Source organism: Pyricularia pennisetigena, chromosome 1 (assembly GCF_004337985.1).
Source record: "Pyricularia pennisetigena strain Br36 chromosome 1, whole genome shotgun sequence".
Taxonomy (NCBI): domain Eukaryota; kingdom Fungi; phylum Ascomycota; class Sordariomycetes; order Magnaporthales; family Pyriculariaceae; genus Pyricularia; species Pyricularia pennisetigena.
The window spans coordinates 1748205-1770170 of record NC_043740.1 but is presented as its reverse complement, the minus strand read 5'-3'; the positions used below and the strand labels follow the sequence as shown (position 1 = coordinate 1770170).

Here is a 21966-nt window from a genome sequence, read left to right as displayed (position 1 = left end):
AAGAAAAAGAAATGGAGTCCGGCCTCGGGAGGCAAGATTGCGATCGTAAACACGGGGTGTCCGCCCTTCGCATCACCAAATCACCCAAGCGCAGAGCATCGGCGGCGAGGCTAGAACACAAAAAAAAACCCCCAACACGGGTGTCAGTTCTTTGTAGGTGTCGACGATGACTGCATCGCTCTTTCGCAAAATGTGGCGCCGAGCTGTTGTTTCAAGCGAAGAATAAAAAAAGAGAGATGGAGAGGCAAGGAGAGGCGGTCAAAGCTGATTTGATTTGCACCATCGAATCCGGGGAACCAACCCCTAGGCTTCCGGCGCATTGCTTCTGCCGCCCTGGGGAAAAACCCAACTACTATTAGTGGCCTGTCGAAAGCCGGTCAGGACTGGGTGTGCATAAACTTTGCAGGGCCAAAGGTGAATGCACCATGTACTCCTGATATTTGGTACTGGGTTGTGATTATTGAAGCTGCGGCAATCAGCCCCTGGGCCTTTTCTTCTGTTCGTCTGGTTTTTTTTCCTTTTTCTTCTTTCTGAACGAGTCGCTGCCGCCTGCAGTCATCACAACTCAGAACAAACCAGTGACGCAATGGAGAGATTGCAGCCGCAGCTGGGTGTTGCGCCCTCTCCACACACCTGATGAATATAACGTTGGAACGATGTATACTTTAATCATTCGTATTTCCTCATGCAGTTTGGCTGCATGATTCTTAGCGCTGGATCAGGGGCGCTAGACATGTAATTAATCCACGGTTCGTTTTGTAAGACACGAGTTTCTCAAGAACGGACCGTCACGCAATTTTGGCCATCTACTAAGATAGTCAAATCTCATCGCCTGGAAATAACGTAGCACATTGTACTTGGAGGAGACGTAGATCCTGATTTCAGTTGGTGTATTCAACCACTGAATCAACAAACTATTAGAAGTTCGCGGCGTGTAACAGTCTTTGTTTGTAACCTGCGTGGGGGTCCGCGTCTAATGAGCACCTACCTGCTATAGTCTACATACATGCAGTAATACTTCATTTACACAAAAGCAAAAGCAAGAAAAGAGACGCATAGAACATGGCAAAGAAATAAGAAGGGCGTGTGTGGTAGTCAGGTGTGGCCCAAGTCTATGCGCGTACGCACGGTCGCCTGCTGTCCATGCCTTTTTCTGGAACGCGTTCCTATTGGTGTAATATGAGTTACGGTCAGTGCAATGCCCCTTTTGGCCAGGCGTAGCGCACCTGATATATGCTTGGCCGCTTAGTGGTGCTGCAGCTTGACTGACATTTGCTTGTTTGCTGTTTGTTTGTTTGCTTGCTTGTTTGCATCCTTACAGAGTGCATTCACCGAGCGTTTGCTTTGGATTAGCAATATTACTCCCATCCACACTCCGATTTCAATCCAAAATCACACAGTAGGTTTAATGATGTCTTGAAGCATCCGATATTAATAGTTGAAACCAGCAGCTTCTCTGCAATAGAGGTAGAGAGAGGGTATTGGTGTTCCGAAGTCGTAAATTCGCATCGGAAATTCCTCACCTAAAAACACGGGGGCTGGGGGTTCAAGGGGGAATGGGAAGAGACAGAAACCCCGTCCAGTTCGCCTTACCAAGTAAATCCCCCAGAATCGCTGGCCCGGGTTTCTGGGACAAATCACATAAAGGCTTGGGTAACTTGAGCCAATTATCTGCCCCTGTAAATCCTTTGCCCCTTGCGACTAAACAAGCAACTCACCAACTGAGCTCCTGCGCACAAAAGAAGTCTGACATTGTACCGCGACAGACCGTAATGCGCGTATAAAAGCTGCTTTACAACGTCACCGATATTATGCCTGCTGCTGAGCGCCACCTGTTTTTACACTTCTGCAAGCAGTTGTGGACTACTTTAAAGGGGCGAATAGTGGTTTATGTTTTTCATATAGAAAGCAACTTGAAAGCCAATCAGTAAAAATACTTACTCTATAGCGTGGGCGACAAAATGACTGGTCACACCTACTGTACACAGACACACACACACTCAGGTTCTAGATTCATTGATCAAACAAACACCGCCGCAGACGACAAACATTCTAAACCAATGCTACGGGGTAGAAAGTTTACGTTTTCTTACACTCCGTAAATGTTTACAAGGATGCGGCAGCTATCCGGGGTTTGTTTGTTCACAGGACTAGCCACTGGATGCGGTATAACCTAAAGCACTTTCCAATTGTTATGACAGGTCGCAAAATGCTCTTACTACTCTTAGGGTTATAATATATCGTTTTATTGGGCAGTTTCTTCTTGTCTGTTGTTTCTTGGCTCTATTCGCTTCATGCGCCACTTGTAGAGTTACGGATACTCTTTACGTCCCAGTCCAACCAAAGACGCAATTCCAGGCGGCGGTAGTGGCAATAGTTCCTTGTTCCAAAGCCATTGCCATCCTCTGCTCCATAATGAGAACTCTCAGCGACAATATTGCCTATTCCAGAGGAATGAAAATCGAAAGATCACCAGACTTCCAGTAACCTGGTCAACTTATGCCTCGGCGTGAAGTCCGCAGTGATTTGTTTTGTGTGGGGAGACAGTCGAGATAGGCACAGTAATGCTGGCGCAGCACTGTCAGCTGCATTGTGCCTTGGGTTAATTTGGCAGCGGCAAATGGTAGCACAGCCGAGCGCGACACGGGGATCCGCTGAGTGACAAGCACGAGTGAGTGCGTGCAGCAGCACGTCGGCATTTGCAACCTAGAAGCCCAGTGCACCCCAGGCGAGGCCGTAGGACAACCACCAAGAGAGGGCAATTGAATTACGAGTAGCGAGGTAGATCTTGACGGGACCAAGGTCGCCAAAAACTTGCAAGCGGTAGGCCTACACCACCGAGTGACGTCTGTTGAATTTGTTTTTGTTTTTCCTTGTCCCGTGTTGGCAGCATTTCTCCGATTTCGCAGCCCCATTGCTTGACAGAACTTTTTTCGGGCATGCAGGATTGGAGATTCTGCTTGTCAAATAACAATAATTTCGAGCCATGTGACTAGTCCAAGCCGGGTAATGGCAGGCATCTCGCCAGGCATTCCTGTCCACTCTGTCCACTTTGGCTGAACAGTCCACCTTACGGCACAGTAATAAGCCTATGGTAGATAGTTATCGCAGGGAGAAAAACAAATATCCATCTTAACAGTAAAAAGCCCAGTGAAGTGGCGCGGGGTTCGTGGCCATAAGTCTTTGGCTCCCGAGGCATGTTCCAGCTAAAACGGGACCGAGAGACCATGTTGTACAGAAAATAATGGCGTCACCAAGTGACCATAGTTACTTCCCTACTGCCCTTTTCAGCACCGATAATTGTTGATGTGCTGCATACGTACTCACAAGGCCAAGCTGATGGAGAGATTCGAGGCTGGACCATTGATTGATAGGAGTCAAAAGGTGGAATTTGCTGTGGCCAGCGCCTAGACGCGCCCGACCTGGACGACGGACTGGGCCTCGACTGATCGTTGACTGACGAGGCTTTAACTCGTGACCGTTTCGTCCAGCCCTCGTGGCCGCAGCCTGAGTGCAGGCTCTTCTTGGTACTGCAGAGTCTCAGTGCCGCGGCGCGGTACTTGGGCCTGGATGGGTGTCTGTGTGGCTGGAGCGCTGGCTGTGGAATGGGAAATGTGGATGTGGAATGGGAGTTAGCCGCTCTAAACGTTCACCCGAAAAAACTTTACTACCTGATACGGAACGCAAAAAAGCTACCAAGCCTGTTCGGGTAGCATTTTATCCAAAGAGGAAGTAGGCAACAACCACGTTGGCGCTCTCATGTGACCAGAACCGAGAAGAGACCCCCTTCCTACCAAGTCCGGATCCCAGAGCCCAGGAGCCGGCGCCCCATAATTGCGGATATTACCAGGTTGGGATTAGCCTACAACTCACACTCCTCCCCGAGCCGGTCTGGGAGGAAAAAGCCTTGGCTTCACAAAAAAGAAGAGAGACAGACAGTTGGGCACCTGTGTCCCCTGCGGAACAAGCCCCGTCCCACGTTGATGAAATTACAGTACAGTACTGCGTCTCTGACCCTTCAAGCACGTCCAGTCTGGGTCGGTCTTTTTGTAACTTCACGGGTGGATTTTCTAGGCAATCTTGAGAATGATCGGGTCTTTTCTATGGCGGGGGGAGCAAAGAAAGGTGGGAGGGAGAGAGCACATGAACGAGTTTGAACAGCGCATCCATCATCGGATCAGACACAAATAGGAACCAGCGCACAAGCAGAAAATTAAGGTCAGAGGCCACCCTCGTAAAGTTCCATATCAATCACCTGGGGGAAGAAGAATTACAGGCGGTGTAGGCAAGTGAAGTGCGTACATCTACCCAGCTGCAGAGTACTCCCCGTAGCAGACAACGGGGCAATGGGTACCGAGTAACAATACTCATGGGGGGTGCGCTACTTCTGAGTGCCCCTGTTGCGTCGGGAAGTCACTCGGCAGCTTGCAGGCGAGCGACGGGGGGAGGAGGCGGATGAGCGCCAGAGTGTGCCAAATGTGGATGTGGGTTATGAGTGTTTGGGTAGGTAAGCTAGGGTTGACGGAACGCCACCAGGGATGGATTTTGATGGGTCGGGTAAGCCAGGGGGGTGGGAAGAAGAAGGGTACGTACCGCGGTACCTAAGGTACAAACTCTACACGCCCAAGACCCCCTCGTGAGTGGATGCGCTTCCAAGGCTACCTCACCGCGAGTCCGCTCGCTCCCTTCCATGACACTGCACACCCCCCCTCTCCATGCATCATCCATTCCCCACGCTCTTGGGGGCTTGGTCCATCGCTCACCCATTGATGTCTTTTTTTAAATAATTACTGCTTGATTCGCACTCCCCACAATCCTGCCCTTCCTGAGTCTTCTGCGTATGATAACAAAAACGCCAGCACGAACGCCCAAGTTACCAACAAGTTAACATTGGCAGTTCTCTTTACTCTCGAATCGCACTGGATATTCGATAAGCACTTGATTTATTAACGACCCAACGCCAACACTTACCTCCTCAGTATCTACGGTGGACCGACGGAACCTTGTATAAGCCTGAAGTCAGCCTCACTTCCTGAGCAATCTTATCCACCTACCCAACTCACTACGCGGAGCACGAATTCGACTGGCCTTGTGCTGCACTTCTGGCGCCGCCCACAATCTTGCGAGGGAACAGACCGCAAGCTCACATCATCTCACGAATCAACTTTCAGCCAGTCGACTTTCGCGGTCGTGTCGCGAACAGCCGTCACTATTTATAGCGCCACAGACCTAACAGACGCTCGACAATTCGAGCGGAACACGCCGACTACCATGCCCTGTATGTTACAGGACGTCCTCAAGGTCGACCCCGAAGCCATCCACGGCCTCGACACCGGCGACGTGGAGAATTTGGTCAAGTTTTGGACAGGTGAGCTTGGTAGCCCTTGAGTCTCTTGGTCGAGAAGGCTTAGATGGCAAGATTCACATACTAACATCGCAGTACCAAATAGTATTCACAAGGTGTGGAGACTCAGTTGCCAAGGGCAGGAGGTTAGAAAACATCGCCTGGAGGGTTTGGAATCACCAGACCTTCTGTGCCGCAGCCGAAACGACCACTCCATCATTCCCCACTGGCTCCCTTCCACGGGAGATCGAGAGGAAGATCCAGCAGTCTTCCGAAGACATGCCACAACTATCTGCCAGCGTGGACTCTATTGCTGATGAGGAGGCTGTGGACTGCACAGCAGCCTCGCCAACTGACAGCGACCGTCCAAGGATATGCAGACAGGACTCGTGCTCTAGCAGCAGGAGCCGATGTAACATTTCTTCCGACGAGTTCGAGAAGATGGTTACCTCGATAATCCAGACCAAGGACGACTTGGCCCTACCCTCACCTTTACCCTCACCAGTTATGTCATCTTCGAAGCCCGCAGAGAAGCAGGTCGAAGAGGTTTCTACAGAGAAGACTCGTCCCCCCACCCCGGCCATCGGGCGTACCGGGTCCACAAGCGACTCGGATGCCTATAGAGCCTCGCCCACACAGTCCGTCGGTTCGTCTCAGCAGTCGTCACCAGGCACCCGAGACTCGCCACCATCACACCCTGTCATCCGAGGCTTTTCAACATCTCACATCCCCATGTTCCACAATGTCACCAGCCAACCAAGGCCAGCCCCAATCGACACAATTCCCGAGCCAACTTCATCTCCGCAGGCGAAGCTTGTGCAATCCAAGAAGCCCCAGGCTAAGTTTGCTTTGGGTGGCTCTTCTTCATGTGACGATTCTCACAGCGATCGTGGAAACAGCCCCGACTTGCCTCGTCAGCCGGCGCCCCAAATCAAGAGGAAGATGTTTCAGGTTGGTGGCTCTTCCGAGGAAGGCGAATCACTCAAGAGCGCCATGCACTCAGCCAGGTCAGGACTCCTCTCGCCTCAGAAAAAGCAAGCCTCTTTCAGCAGGCAAGTCGTTACAAGGACTTTCCCCCCGGTCATGATGGATCACGAATACTCGGACGTGGACGAGAGTGCGATCGACGATGACGACGACGACTCAGAATGGGAGGACTCCAACGAGGAGAGCGGTAAATCGAGCATGGATGATAAGACTCTATTCAAGCGAGTAGATTCCAAGGTCAACCTGACCTCGAGACGTTCACTCATCACTTTGATGCTTGAACGCAACGACCGGCAATCAAAACTCGGTAACGGAGCTTCTCAGTCTGCGTCTGCCATTCACCAAGGCCGGGTGCCTCGACAGGGACCTTCCTTTGTTGCCTCACCCAACGACTCGGACGACAGCCCATTAATGATGAAGCGGGGATCCCGAGCCGCGCAACTGAAGCCTATTAACGAGATCCCACGATCTGCTGCGCAGCCGATTGTCGCCCCTATCCATGCCAACAACCAACAAGCCGCGCTCTCACCACGTACCACAAGGCGCAACATGCTTTCGACCGAGCTTACCGAATCTCTCCGTCGTGATCTCGTCTGGGAGCGCTCCCAGAAGTCTTCTACAGTAAATGCTGTACTCAAGCGGAGACACACTTCGCACAACGTTGCCAACCTGAAGCAGTATCCCGAGAGAGCTGTGGTTAAAAAGGAGAACGACGGCAACGCTAGCAGCTGGGATCAATACTTTGCCCGCGAGGCTTTTGGCGGCTACCATGTCAAGGGCTGGTAATTCAAACAACCACCGGCGCCACCATCAAAACATAATTATTTCAGCATTTGCAAACCATAGCCCAGGTGTGCGAACACTTGGCGGGGTTTTTTTTTGGAACAGATAACCATCTGTCTTGTAATAACAACATGACACGAAGCATTCCCACTTGCACAAAGCGACACGCTCTGGACCGCATCAGCCATCGGCGTTTTTTGTTTTGACTTTATTTGGCTGTGGATTCCAGCCACGCCGCCTAGCGATAGTGGCTTTTCGGCCCGATCGCTGGTGGACAAGCAACCCGAAAATCATTGGTTTTGGGATGAGGGGTTCACATCGATTTCCCCAACAAGCGGGCTGTTACACAGGTACACAATGCTGGCAACACTGCCCAACAAAAGAGGTCGGAGAACCTCCATTTTTACTATATTATACTCATCATGCCTCTCAACGAGCAATGCACGGAATGGCGTTGTCGTTTGCTTTGATTTTTTTTCTTCATTACCTTTATGATACCAGGCTCCGCGTTATGTTCTTGTCCGTCAGCCACAATGTTATACCTTTTCTTCTTCAGGGGGTTGTCCTTATAATACCATCCCCACACAGATGTCGAGTCGTGACGGTACGTGAAAGGTGTTTGGCAGAAACGGGGAAAGTTAAAGTGTTTTATGTTGGGGTGGGAACGCAGTTAGTTAGTTGACGGTAGTCAAAAAAGGCTGGGATTAATATTCCGCTATGGTCGTGGAGGCCTGCTTTCAATAAACATGCAGCAAGTCTCACTACACTTGATAATCTATCTATGTGAAAATTGTGACAGACATCTAGACTCAAAATCCTTGGACGGGATAGACTCTAAGAGCTACTTTGATATGCGATTTGTAAATCTGTTATGCAAGGATGCCAAAAACGGAACCAACCACATGCAAATCACAGGGTGAATGAAGCATAAGAAGTGAGCGAACCTTGAATGCACAACGCGGGTCATGTAAGGACAGCTATTGACGATTTAGCCCATAAGTCATTTTTTTTTGGGGGGGACAGGGGTAGATATCATGCAAAAGAGCTAGCCTGCAATAAACCCCGCGAGAAAGAAGGGATGTGCTGAACAGTCAATCTGCAAAAATTTCCGAAAACAAGACAGTGGCCAAGAAAGAGAGTCGATCCAAATTTCACATGTGAAAATCACACACTTGGAGCTCACGGGATTTCAACGACTCGTCGACGAGCTTCAGCTGTGACAGCTGGGACCGGGGCTTGCTCTTATTTTGTGTTTGTTGTCATTGCTAAAGTATTCGTTGATATGATCCTTTTTCTTGCATTTTGCTGCATAATCCCAAGCGATAGTTGATGGCGGTTTGCATATTTGCCCCTGACTGTTCGCAGTGTGCTTATATGTATGTATGTATGTATGTACATGCTCGTCTGCAGGCCTCAACCCATAGACCCATGTGGTCAAAGTCCCGGCGACGAGCTTTACAGTGTTTTCATTCATCTACTATGAATCCAGTCTAGAATATTTTTGTCAGGAGCTTCCTTGTACCATCGTTTCCAACTACTACTAAAAAAAAAAAAAAAAAAAAAAAAAAAAAAAAAAAAAAAGAGGGGGGGTGGTGGGAAATTTTGGACGAGGCGGCTCATCCAATGTGTTTTTTTTTTCCCTTCCATCTGACTGGCTCGACATCTATTTACTACTCGCCTTGCCTACTAAGGCGTCGGCTAACATATGCTCACATGCAATGGCCTAGACGTCTCTTGTTCCAAAGCGGGGCAGGCTTTGTTTTTCAAAACAGAGTGAGTTCTAGACCTGTTTGTTGTATTTGGTTTTATTACCAATCGAATAGGAAAGGCGGGAAAAAAAAAGCCCCTAAAATTAGAGCAGATGGGAATGAAGATGGGAATAAAGACAATTTCTCGATTTTACTGATGGAGGATTATTTTGCCGTCGAGAAATCAAAAGAGCAACACGGAGATACAGGGGCGAATTACACGGAGTACCTAGCAAGCCTAGCCATTTCTACCTGCCTAGCCAAGCTCCGTGCCTAACGCAAAGCAAAGCAAATTGGCCGACCGTTGCCACGGACGGTCGTATTACTCGCGAAGTGGATGATGGGTCGGTGGGTATATCCCGAACCGATATTTTATTTTGGCTCCCTTCTGTTTGATGGTCAATGGACCTGTAACGGCCGCGTGTGCTCCTCACAGTAGTCCTCGCGACGGCGCTTCTCTCGGAACGAGACAGGGGCGGAATTGGGCTTCTAGACCGTCGATCAACTTGGTCAATCTCGAATTCTTAGTCAGCCTTTTTGAAGCTTAGTCCGTATGTTCCCGTCTTGCCGGTACGGCAGTGCTCCGTGGATGGTGTTTGGTTGGTGATAATAGGCAGCAAACCCACTCTGGTAGCTATTACTTTGCACTGTGGGCTGGAGGGATAGGGGGTGGTTTCTCAGTAAAAAGATCACACATAGCATGTACTGTATAAGGGTCGGCCCGTCATGCAATTACTTACTTACATAAACAGCCTTGACGGCTTACTGCGTACAGTGCTTTGGAAGGAACCTGGGCTCCCTTTCAGTGGGCTCAGCGCTCAGGCAGAATTGGCCTGGCCTTTTCGCAGTAGATTACCAAGTACTTCTGAATGGTCGAGGCGGAGCTGGAAGCGGAGCCAAATCCATCTCACGAGCCTCACCTGTGAGCCCGTGGGGCGTAAGTTTGCCACAGCCACGTTTACCGATCTCCGGTGCAAGATTTAAGTCACTATGTGGGTAAGCCTTTGGACCCTAAGTACATTTGTACAGTTGCTTGTTCTGGCAAGCTACAATGTATACACAATGAGCCTTGCCAAGTAACTCAGCTGGGTCATAGCTATGACATCTTTAGCCCACTCGTCGCCCTTGGCTCATTTTCGGGCCATTCCCACTTGGGACCCAGATCAATGGTTTTACATTAGGCTCACAAATGAGCTTGTACTGGAGAAGAAAAAAAAAAAAAAAAAAAAAAAAAGGCCTCACTGACTCTTGCTCGTCACCCCCCGGAAGGGTACTCCGTATGCTCCAGAGACAAAAACGCAAGAAAAAGTGAGGCATATCTATCTATCGCACCCCCACCCCGCGTCCCCGAAAAGCGGTCAAGGCGAAAGAGACATAAATAACATGACTGGCAAGCCAGGCGCGAGGCGGGGTTGTCAGGTCGCGTCTTGGGGCGCGGGCGCGTCAGCTGCGCCTTTCGGACCCCTGTTCGGACAGCAAATCCCACCATCAAGTGCGGTGCAGGCAAAAAAGCAGAAGCAGCAGCGCAGGAAGCAGAGGCAAAGGCGGTAAAATAGAGGCAAAGGCGATAATGCAGCTCTCGCAAGTTGCATGGGGTTGGGCGTAAAAATTGTATCCTTGCTGTACCTCAGCAATTGTTTTGTTTTTGTTTTTGTTTTTCCAGGATATTGCGCTACAATTGGATCGGATGCGTGCGTGAATCTGCGTCATCAAGGGTCCGCCCCCCTCTCTCCCATTTTCGTACACCGCTCCGCTTTCTGTGAGACAAGTTTTTTTTCCAGAGTATCTACTGGGAGAGGGGGGGGGGAGGGGTGTTACTTTGCATGATGGATATCAATATATCTGTCCGCGGAAGTAATAGTGACTTTTTTTTGCCAAGTGAGTGAATTTGTTGCCCTGACCAGGAAGGGTCCCTTTTTCTCTGTTGTTGTTGTTATTATTGTTGTTGTTCACCACCCTCTCTACTTTCTGTTGGCTGGCAGTAAGGCCAAGAACTAGACCCACGGCACATCGTGACAACCAACCCACCACACCTGCGGGCAGCGCGGATAGACAACAAAGACTTTACGCCATCAACCCCCACTTACAAGGCACCGAATTTATGCAAGGCAGGTTACAATGTAGGCGGTCATGGCCTTGTCATTTTCCAAATGTATCGGGTAGAGCTGATGACCGGGGAATCACCTCCCGGACTTGATACCCTCAACCCTCGCCAGGACATTCGGGTTGCTTGCGGGTTGGTGATGAGGTCCGGTCCCGGCCCACTCCGCTTTAGTTTTTGTGGTGCTTTTGATGGAGCGCTACTTAGGACTGCCAGGTTTGTCAGGCATTGAATACCTTGGTAAATGCCTAATTTTGACATGCCCCCGGAGAAGAAGCAAAAGGGCTTACTTGGAAGTATCAATGTATGGAGTTAATGTGATATTTTTGTGACCTCATACAGTGGGCAATTCAAGACAGAATCTGCTGAAATGCCGGCAGGCCGATATTCGTACGAGATTGACTGAACTATGATCATCATCCCCGAGGTACCTCCAGCTTGCAGCTCCACCATTGCATACCTACCTACCTGGCTTGCCTCGGTACCTTTTGATTGGTCCGAGTTTCCCCGGGTTAGGGTATTTATTTCTTTGGGCAACAAAGAGCGGAAAGAACCGACCGAGTTCCTCGTGCCGTACGGATCTCCACACCTCATTCATTGTGTGCCGGGCCGAATGAGAATCAAGAGCGGAGCGAGACAAGTTCCTGGTCAACCAACAACCCGTCCACGTCGCGATAAATCGGATCTCTACCCAAGACATGACCCAAAAACCTTGTCTCCACGTCTCAAGTTGACCGACTTTTTTTCTTGGGGGCAGAAATCCCCTCATGTTCAATATTGCTGACCTCACCAAGGAACAAAACCCCGTGGTCTCGATCTGTGATCTCTGACCGCGATCGGCTCGTGACATCGTCCCACCTCAGTTGCTATTTCCAAAACCTACAACTGTTCGGCCGACACATCAGGAACAGTCGAGATTAGAAAGCTAAGAGGCTCCCTCCTGTCGGCTAGCTGTTTTGAGACGTGCCGGGACGAGTGCCGAACCCAGTATTGTCCGCTCGGGGCATGTGAGCTGTTGGGTTGGCTTGTGCTCACGACCAGAAATTGGACGCGCGGGTCTCAACAGTGTATGGGTTTCTCCCGTCATCTGCTGAGCAGAACGGAACAGGAGAACAAGCTCCAAACCTTGTGCATCTAAACATTGGATGATGGACAGTGTCGAGACGAAACTACTCGTCACCCGCAATCACGAGAATAACCATGGCCTGGTTGCCATTTGTGCCTGTCTTTCCCCAAAAGATACCAACCATGGGCCTCAGTATAGGTGCCAAGATTAATAGTTAGGCCTATTCCGCGGAAGTGTTTTGTTCGTGATTTTTGTTTGATGAGCCTATACATCGTCCTAGACTATTCGGCAGTCACGACAAGAGCTCGCTCTCTTAAGGCTGAGAGTTTACTGCCAAAAGAGACGTACTTGCCCAAGGCGATACTGGCTCTCTACGCTCACACGAACAAGGAGTGCCGGTTGACACGCTTCTAGAATTTCTACTGGAACCACCCTCCGTGCACCAGCGAGGAGGCAACCCGATAATTCGCGCCAACCTGACGATGTACTCGGTAGCTTACTTTGAGTCTGCGTGGTAGACACACCCCCGGGTCGGCCACGGTCCTCGTCCGTGTCATCCCTTAGTCGGGTCGGCGGACATCGGACGGCGGCCCCAGCCACAGTACCCTTCGAGCTCTTTGCTGTCTTCATTCGATGTTTGCGCCTGAGGTGAACTAAAGCATCTGAATATTACTCACATTTTATCTCTTCAAATAATTGTTTTCTTTTATCCTATTTTTTTAATTCCTTGATTCATGACATACATCATTACTATTTGGCTTAAGCTGTATATGCCCGCCAGCCGGGTATGAGCTGTTTCGCGAACAGACATCCACCCCACTGGGAGCTTTACTGCGGACGTAAGTGGTACGTAAACCGGTTCTCCTCATCACCGTTTCGCTCTGCTAATCTTGCATGACCTTCCTTGTAGGGAGTACCTTCCTGGCCAGAAAAATATCAAGATCGGCAGAGTCCGCCCTGATTTAACGTATAGAGCAGCTTGTGATGCCTCTGATGTTACCTGACTTTAGAAACGGTCCTTCCCGCTGACTTTGTGGCTTGCGGAATCCAACAGAGTCCATGGTTGTACGCCAAGGGCTTTGAGGTTTCTACAGCTGATCATGGGCTATTCTCGGCGAACCCCTGGGGTTCAAAAGCCATCATTGGCCAGCTGACCGTATCTGGCGGCGATGAGAGAACAGTTGGTCTTTCATCTGATTGAGAAACCCAAGCCCACACCAAGATCCGATTCTGCATCTGATCCGAAGCAAACCGCCATGTTCGGTGTGGGGAAAGGTATGGTAGGGAAGACCGCTCGGGTCCAAAAGAGGCTATCCGACGGCTAGTGCTAATCTCACGTGAAAAAAACGAGAGAAAGCTGCCGCCGGTAACCTAGTGACAGACCATATTAGTCTAACTAAACTTAGCGAAACAGCTTGATGCCACTGTCCTCTGGCGAGGAAAGGCGTGTGACATGACGCAGCTGCCCACCATACAAAAGACCCCTTTGACGACGAGTGGCGGCGTGTGTGTGTGTGTGTGTGTGTGTCACACAACGCCCGGCGGAAAGTCTAAACGCTACCGCAATGCAAGCAAGTACTATGCCAAAAACCCAGGATCTCTCTGATTTTGAATCGGCGAGTCAGCTTTTTGTACAGGTTCATTCTTCATGCCGTACCTTACATTCGCTGGGTCTTTGTTTTGCTCGCCACCACGTGTCGAGCACATGCAAAAACAAGGAGAGTGAAGCTGGGGTTAATATGAGACTGTTCATACACACAAGTCAGTGCTCGAGGGTCCAGACCTGAGTAGAGTGTGGCCCATCACACCTTGCACTACCCCGGATACATGTTGACTTGAGACAGCCCATCCTACGCAAGGAACATGTATCTACCTGACACGCAAAGGCCCCGTCTACCTCTCTGCATCTCTCGCGATCAACGCCATCAAGGTAGCTGACGGGTGAGAATCCGCAGCATCACCACACCAAAGAGAAGCGATACACACACCCCGGAAGGATTCCCGATCTCTGTGAAATTGGGCATCATGATTCAGGCCCGCAGACGCCGAAGATTATGCTCGTGTCGCAGCGGGCAACAAGTTATCATTTAGGGGGCTCTTGGCAAGGCAGATGAACAAAGTGGCAAAGGGAAAAGAAAACCAAAAACCTCATTTCGCCATTGGCAGAACCTGACAACAACATCACCCCCTGTGCACTATTTTGAAATTTTCTAGCCCGAACACCGAGTTACGGCCATGGTTCGAGACGGAAACAAGTTCCTCCCCGCAATATTGGCCAGCCATACGAGACGGCGTCGCCGGCAGAGACGGTTCAGCCCGCTAAAGAGAAGGGTTCGAGTCGGCGCACTCTCATTCCACCCAACTAAACCCCACCCCCAATCAGCGAGCCCATATCATATTTCCCATTTTCTCTCCGCACAAAACACCCCATCCCTCAGGCCCCCGGGGTATTTTCCATTTGGGAGGGGAGCCTTTGGGGCCTTTGTAATCAAACGCCACGGGGAAGCTAGCAGCCCTTGCAGCCCTAGGCGACGCAGGGGAGCGGCCTGTGTGACGCCCCTCCGACCATCCCAAGTCTGCGTCCGATCTAGTCTAGTCAGCCCAAGTCTCGTAACCTATGAATGCTAAAGGATAAGAGGCCAGAAATGGGCTTGCAAACAAGGTCCTACGTCAAACCCCCCGAAGGGCCCTGTGTCGAGAGCCTGCTGGTCAATGCCGGATCCAGGCCGGGTATGGCTTCTTCTGGAACGCTCTCGGGTCATACAGTGGTAGGTGCACTCACGAATCTATTCTTCAAGTAGTTCACACTGGTGTAGCCCGAGCCGGCATGTGTCTGCATCACGTGTGACATTTTCCCAGTTGGAGCCTTCAAGTGTCCAGGTGTGGTATTAGTTGAAAGAACAGCTAAGGAATGATCCTAGACAAGCGAGTACGGCGCCAGTCATCATCTTCTAGTCACGGGCTCACTATACTGTTACAAACTCTTGCATAAATCAAAGCCACATGCCAGTTCAAGGAAGGATTATCTGGTCCTGAAACAAAAAGCCGTATATCGATCCCTGTAGATCATATTTAAGCCCTGTCATAGCTGATGGTGAGGATGAGCTTTGAGGATGATGTCGCTGTCAAAAGAAGCACCAAAGAAACACTGCAACATCTGTAGATATGATTGATAGAAAGAGAAATTGCCAGTTAGGCCATGCGTTCTTTTCACCTTTTATGTCAGACTGTCATCCTCTTCATCGAGTCAGCCTCATCCCGGTCACTGAGTCTGATAGACAGTATCGAGATGACCCAGCCCGTATCAGTATTGATGCCTCTGCGAAGCTGACAGGTACAGCGACATAATCTAGGGCCACCCTCTCCGAGAAATGCTCGTGCTTGCCTGTCAAGTAGGCTATCCAGCTTCCAATTTTTCATCGTTCCCGAGAGAAATGGAGGATAGTCTTTGTCAAGGTCTGCGAACTGAAAGTGCTGCACTCTTGCATGGTTTTCTCGACTCGAATAAGTGACTCGGGCGAACAGTTCAAAGACTGCCCTCTGTTCATTTCGAAAACACCGTGATCCTTGATTAAGAAGCTCTCCGATTCGAAAGCACAATCGCAGGGCAGTAGCCTGGTATAGCACGCTGCTCAGTGAGGGCGTGGCTTTGACTCGAGTGTTGCTTACTGCACCGCTAAGCACTGTCGAGTCTCCAATGGAAGCCGTAAGCTGAGAAATCGGGACTACCCTATTGTTTCTCATCCCGGCCAGTCCTGTGGAAGAAGCCATGGGGTTGTGTGTAGATCCATACTGCAGGACTGGCTGGAGAGGGCCAGGCTTGTGCATAGTGCATGCATCCGGCTTGATCGAAGCCATAACTTCATCCCAGTCAACTTCGTAATCCAGTATGTCACAATCCTGTTCATTGGAGTCGCCTTGGCTGTGTTTGCTATTTGAGCCTTCATCCCGGCTGACCTGTGGTGATCTCCAGAGTCTTGAGCGATACTCATCAGCATCACGGGACTGTCTATCCATGGCTTCAAGTACACTGAGAGGAGGTTTATGTTGCGGTTTAGTATCCGAATCTCCGTCTATAAGCTTTCCCATATCATCCTCCATGTCTGAGTCCAAGTCAAAGTCGGAGGGCAATAAACTGCTGTCTTGAGGGGTTCTATGTAGGGCATCGAGCCCAATGCCCTTTACACCTACTGCAGCTGCCTTGCGATGATAGGTCCCGTTGCCCATTCCGGCGTTTTCAATGCCCACAGGTGGCAGACCTTCCTCACGGCCGACTCCTTTGACTGCCGCGTCCAGAGAAGTCTGACCAGAGCCGCTCGGCTTGCAAGCAAGGGGCGGCGAAGGCCATGATTGGAAAACCACAGCGCTGTGGTTATGGGAGCCCTGGGAGGCGCTGTCTGAGACTCTGTCACCACATCTGGGTATCAAATCGTCTTGTATGATGTCTGAAGCTGCATTTGAGCTAGCAGTTGGACTTAGCGACTCCAAACAACCTCTGTTATGGGCCTGAAGGCTCTGTGTAATGCTAAACGGCGGAGGCTTCAACGGAGATGAGAGGCTGTGCAGCATCGCGCCATGACACGTGGCTGTCAAAGACTCGGTGAGTTCAGTTGTATGGGATGCTTCGACATCATTCGACTGGAGCAAGCCTTGGTCGTAGCATACTGGCTGCGAGCATTGCCGCTTTGATGGCCTCTGCTGCTCTTGGTAGCCTTCAGACGGTGGGAACGAGCAGGGGATGATGGTGCTGGGTAGGCGTTGTGCAGACCAAAACGCCGAAGGCGGGGTGTCAGGCGTCCAGCCGAAGGGATGTTCTATTTGCAGTTGCATGGTCAACTGTATGGACTCTTTTCTGTAGGTTGTTCCTTGTATTTGGGTTGTCTAGTACGTACCCATACTTGCGCGATACCATGCTAACAGTGAGCCGGATTCAGCGATAGAGAAGTTCCGAGGTGATGAGGGAAAACCACAAGGTGGTAACAGGCTTTTAGAGCGATGTGGGAGCTTGGCTTCCATTCAAAAGAAACCTGAAGTCGCTATCTGCTCCATGAAAGAAAGGTGCTAATACCAATATTCCCTAGAAACAAGGTCTTATATGCATAAGAAAAGGAAGGCACCTTGGCTGTGTGGTAGGAGATAGTGCGGCGTGAAGGAGGCAGGAGCTTTGGAGATATACCTAGGCAAGCAGTTAGGGTATAGATAGGTAGGCAGGTAAATAGATACGTCTTGTATTTTTCTTTTGTCGAGAGGGAGACGATTTTATGCTTTCACTGTCACACCGTGTATCCAAGTGCAGCAGCCCAGTGGCCACCAAATAGCCATGATGCCCATGTTGATGGTCATTTGGTATTCATTCATGAGCGATAGCATCCCGATATCTTGCGGGGGGAAAACGGACTTAAGCAACCGAGTCGGTCCTTCTTTCCCGGGACGAGGCTTGTATCAGATGCTTCCGAGCGCGCGAATGTATTATTTGATACCTTTAACAAAAGACAGAAAGCAAGTCACAAAACACCCCAATGCTTCACTTGTCCGTGAGCTCAATGTGCGCCCCACCCACACCTTTCCCACCCTCGCCACCGGTCCCAACGACAGGCAGCAGCACAAAGTACATGATGGACTCCAGTACCGCCAGCAAGGCGTAGAGGCCCACGAGAACGGCATTGTCGATGATCTGGTCCACGACCGGGTACGCCGTCGACTGCCGGGCCTGAGGACTGACACCGCCCTCCTCGGGATCCCCCATGAACCGCGTCAGCGCCGCCACCTTGACCGCCGCCATGCACATGCCCAGCGTCCAGAACACGACGGACGCGGCCATGGCGGCGCTCCGCTGTAGCGGCAGCGTCTCGTCGCTCAGGCCGCGGACCGCGATGACCAGGACTGTGCCCGCCGTGGCGAAGGGCAGCAGCGCGACGCCCAGATTCGCAGCCACCAGTCGGCCCACCTCAAGCAGCTGCATCCCCGCGGCGGCGAGGGCGAAGAAGTAATAGCCGCCGAGCGCTCCGCGCCGCACCCACTGCCGCGGGTTGCCGGCTCTTGGGCGGCCTGTCTGCTCGGTTGCGGGGAAGATGACGACTAATAGGAACAGTGATGTGATGAGTAGCCACGTCGGTAGCGGCATCAGGATGGTGTCAAAGAAGCATTGCGTGGGCAGAGGCCTCGAAATGCCCGAGACTGCGCCCTAAATATTAGGGAGGCCAAGGGTCAGACTGTTGTGTCCTTGGTGTGTGTTCAACCCCTTTTACTTCGGATGCAACTTACAATGCCTTCTGGCCGGTTGGTACAGAGCTCTTGCATGATAAGATTGTAACCAGGTTATTGCGCGTTTCCGAGTCTTGTCTATTGTTGCGTTGTTATTGCTATTCCTAGTCTCTATGATGACCCTATGTTTGCAATAGGGGTTTGTAGGCGACCATGTAGATATCTATAAATCTATCGTCCCAAAGCTTGCCAGCATATCTATCGATCCACTCGCCACGACCTCGATAATAATATATAAGACCTATGTGCTCCTTGTGAAACCGGCTGCTTCGAGTAATTCCATGCGGTGACTATTTTTCATGTTTCAGCACCTTCGAAGCCGGCGTCATGTCATGCAATGCCGCCGGTAGATCGTGGGTCTGCAACTCCTCCTGTGGCGAACCGTTTAAAGACTAGCAATCCCTTCTCTCTTTTTTTCTTTTCGATTCTCAAACTGACAAAACCATCAGCGCCATGATACAGCATGCGCAAAACCCCACAAACCTAGAGTTTTTATTTTTTATTTATTTTTTTTTTTTATTTACTTTCACGAATGAACAGCCGGCCTCAGACACCAGAGGAACAGACCACACGGGCTCAATGGGCTTGAGCGTACGGCTTTAAGGTTTTAAGCATACCATGGGAGCTTTGAGCTGGTGGGGAGGCCTAAGCCTTTTGGAGATCATTATGCAAGATTCGGTACATCTCGGCCAGGAACATGGAGCAAATAAACGCCGACGAATTTTATCTTTAAGCTACCCCCTGTTCTTATTCGTGGTAAATTCCCCCAATTGGACTTGCCATTGGAGCTTAAGACACTTTTGTGATATTAGTATATTATTTACTACGTAAAAGTTATCAAACCAATGTTGATGCGCTGCGGCTTTAGTGACCGGATTGTCATGCTGGAGCCCGTCCACCAACACCCCCAACTGAGTAATTCTCATCCATGCAAGCGACTTCAATAGCTTCGACTGTATCATTTTCAAAAGAGCATCATTGGCCCCGACAGGAAAATCAACGCAGCGATGGGGACCGCCAATGCTGTCCCCAAGGACACGCTGCCACCGCTGGGCGAGCCACCGCTGCCGGGAGTATCGCCATGCGTGCCCGATCCGCTCTTGAAGCGGTAGCTCGGATCGTTGGTTATGTTGACCAGGTTCTGCGCAACGACCGTGTCTGGCGGAGCGTAGCCCCCGCCGTTCGTCACCGCCGCCGCCACGTTCTTCCAAAAGTCACACGAAGTCTTGGGGCTCTGCGAGTCGGAGACGGTACTGAAGGACAGCGTGCCGACGTCCAGGACGCCCGTCACCTGCTCCTTGCTGGTGTCGGGCTGGTCCCACTGTATCGTTGGCACGGTCGTGTTGCGGGCGCGCCTGGTGTTTGGGTCGCCCGTGGTGATGTACGACGTCATGTAGCTCTGGTAGTTGACGCTGAGACCACTGTACACGGCGGCTGTGAGGGGCGTGAACAGAGACACCAGGGATCCCATGACTGTGTTTAGGGAAGTCAGGTTCTGGTTGTAGAACATCGTCAACAGATCCGAACCATAGGTGCCCGGCGATACCGAGTACTGCATGTTCCAGACGCGGCGCGAGCTTCCATTCTTGAGATTCTCGGTCATGGACCTGCCGTAGCATGTAAAGGAGCTGTCGCGCAAGAACGCCGCGAAGCGCTGCGCCTCGGTGAGGTACGGCCCTTGCACGCCCAACCCAACGGCCGGATAGGCCTTGAGAATGAGGTTAGTGATTCCCAGGTCCTTGACATACTGAGGATACCGGTTCTCGATAAACGTGGTGAACTGGGAATCGGTTACGATGTTGGCGTCGGCGAACGGTGAGGTCTCGTCTGAGCAGTGAGACACTATCATGGAATCTAAATTCCAGAACTTGCCAGAGGCAAGCTCAAGAACTGGAAGCTGTCTGATATAAGAACCGTCCGCGGACGGACCAACAGGCCAGGATCCCTCTGGCACCATGCCTGAAAGAGCGTCGTTGGCTTTTGTCAAGTCTGCCACACTAGCCTTTCTCAAGCAGGCGAGTCCTTGACCCTGGCAGCCAGCTTTTGAAGCGAACCCTTCGAAAACCCGCTGGATTTGACCATCGCGGTCCCACATCGATTCTGATTATCCAACATGGTCAGCATCGCGCCGTTTTTTTTTTATTTTTATTTTTTTTTATTTAATTCCACAGAAGACCCCCGTCATGGTCGCGAGCAGGACTTACGGTATGATGTCGAAAGCAAGATAGCCTTTGAAAATAAAGGGTCAAGCTTTCCGCCTTGTGCAACAATGTGATGCATTAAAGACCCAGCACCGGATGCTTGCCCAATGGCGGTGATAGCGTTGGGGTCGCCGCCGATCGCGTGGATGTTGTCCTTGACCCACTGGAAAGCAGCCCTTTGGTCCCACAGTCCGGCGTTTGGCAGGCCTTCTTTCTCCATGGTGGTCCCCGCGAGAAACCCGAACCCCCCGAGTCTGTAGTTCATCGCCACGAATATCGTGTTGCCACCGGAGCTTTCGATGAGGCCCGATCCGTCGTAGTAGGGGAATTGGGGCTGGAAGGCGTCCTTGCTGCCGAAGAGATAGCCGCCACCATATACATATACGGCCACGGGCAGCTTCATCGAGGGGTCCTTCAATGCCTTGGCTGGAACGTAGACATCGAGAAACAGACAATCTTCTTTGCCTCCTGCGAACAGCGGAACAGGTTCACCACCCAAGCTGTAGGAAGTGAGTCTTGTTAACCCCGGAACGTTTGGGAAGTTATACACTTGAATACTAACAATTGGTTTGGCGAACTTCCGGGACTGCCGTTCCCAGCGAAACTCGCCCCTGCTTGCGCAGTCTGTATACAATGAGGTCCATAGCTGCCGTCCTGGACACCGTTCTCGTTCTGGGGTGCGGCGGGTTTTGCCCATCTCAAGTCACCGACCGGGGCGGCTGCGTAGCGAATGTTTTTGAATGTGTAACTGGAGCCGTTCAAAGACGGACATCTAAGTTAATAACGCGTTTTCCTATTCCTGCCTCTGTCTGAAAAAGACGATAAGGCTTACATATCTCCAATAGAGCTGTAGTTCGTTGCTCTATATGCCGCATAAGGTAGCGTCAAGACGGGCAGCTGTCCATCTGAGGGGAGCATGACCGATGGATCGGCAGCAAAGACGAGGACAACCCCCAGCTGGACGCATAGCAGCTTCATACTGCGAGCGTGCATTTTCGATCCTCAGGCGAGCGCGCCGGGTCGGGGTAAAGTTTGAGGGGTGAAGGCGTCGAGACAAGAACGGGTGTAGCAACTTACTCCCAGTTCCCAGAAACGTCAAAAGATCGTACGCCAGCGCATCATGGCGCGGAGGGGCCAGTGGCACATTTAATAAGATTTCCATGCCCGCCTACTAAAGCCTGTAGAGACCAACAAACTCATCCCTGTACCCGGCAGTGAGTCTATTCGTAATCGAGGACAATCCCAAGAAGACCTGTGGTCCGAGACCAGAGAACGAACAGACGCAGAGGAAGTTGGGATGAGTTGCTTCGCATCCCTGGTCCCAGAGATAGCAAGCAGTTCATAGTTTATCTGATGATTAGCGGGCAAGCTGTATAATAAGTAGGTTCACAATGGCCGGAGCCCATCTTTTCCCTTGGTGGAGCACTGGCCGGCTTTTGCTCATTAGGGGAGCAATTTTGAGTCCAAAGCAA

General features: G+C 51.0%; 4 protein-coding genes across 4 annotated transcripts; 1 reads left to right on the top strand and 3 right to left on the bottom strand.

Annotated features, from left to right (window-relative positions):
- Positions 1 to 5271: 5271 nt before the first annotated feature.
- PpBr36_07092 (uncharacterized protein) lies at positions 5272 to 7117 on the top strand (the record flags this gene model as incomplete). The annotated part of the gene is made up of 2 exons (XM_029894230.1): positions 5272 to 5368; positions 5451 to 7117. 2 exons carry the CDS (start codon positions 5272 to 5274, stop codon positions 7115 to 7117), a joined length of 1764 nt encoding a protein of 587 aa, XP_029748123.1.
- Positions 7118 to 15251: 8134 nt separating this feature from the next.
- On the bottom strand, positions 15252 to 16859 carry PpBr36_07091 (uncharacterized protein; the record flags this gene model as incomplete). Its single annotated transcript, XM_029894229.1, has 1 exon — positions 15252 to 16859. One exon carries the CDS (start codon positions 16857 to 16859, stop codon positions 15252 to 15254), a length of 1608 nt encoding a protein of 535 aa, XP_029748122.1.
- A 694-nt stretch (positions 16860 to 17553) lies between these two features.
- PpBr36_07090 (uncharacterized protein) lies at positions 17554 to 18329 on the bottom strand (the record flags this gene model as incomplete). Its single annotated transcript, XM_029894228.1, has 2 exons — positions 17554 to 18213; positions 18294 to 18329. The coding sequence occupies 2 exons, from the start codon at positions 18327 to 18329 to the stop codon at positions 17554 to 17556; spliced, it is 696 nt and encodes a 231-aa protein (XP_029748121.1).
- A 928-nt stretch (positions 18330 to 19257) lies between these two features.
- On the bottom strand, positions 19258 to 21487 carry PpBr36_07089 (uncharacterized protein; the record flags this gene model as incomplete). The annotated part of the gene is made up of 4 exons (XM_029894227.1): positions 19258 to 20393; positions 20498 to 20994; positions 21057 to 21266; positions 21327 to 21487. The coding sequence occupies 4 exons, from the start codon at positions 21485 to 21487 to the stop codon at positions 19258 to 19260; spliced, it is 2004 nt and encodes a 667-aa protein (XP_029748728.1).
- Positions 21488 to 21966: the final 479 nt, after the last annotated feature.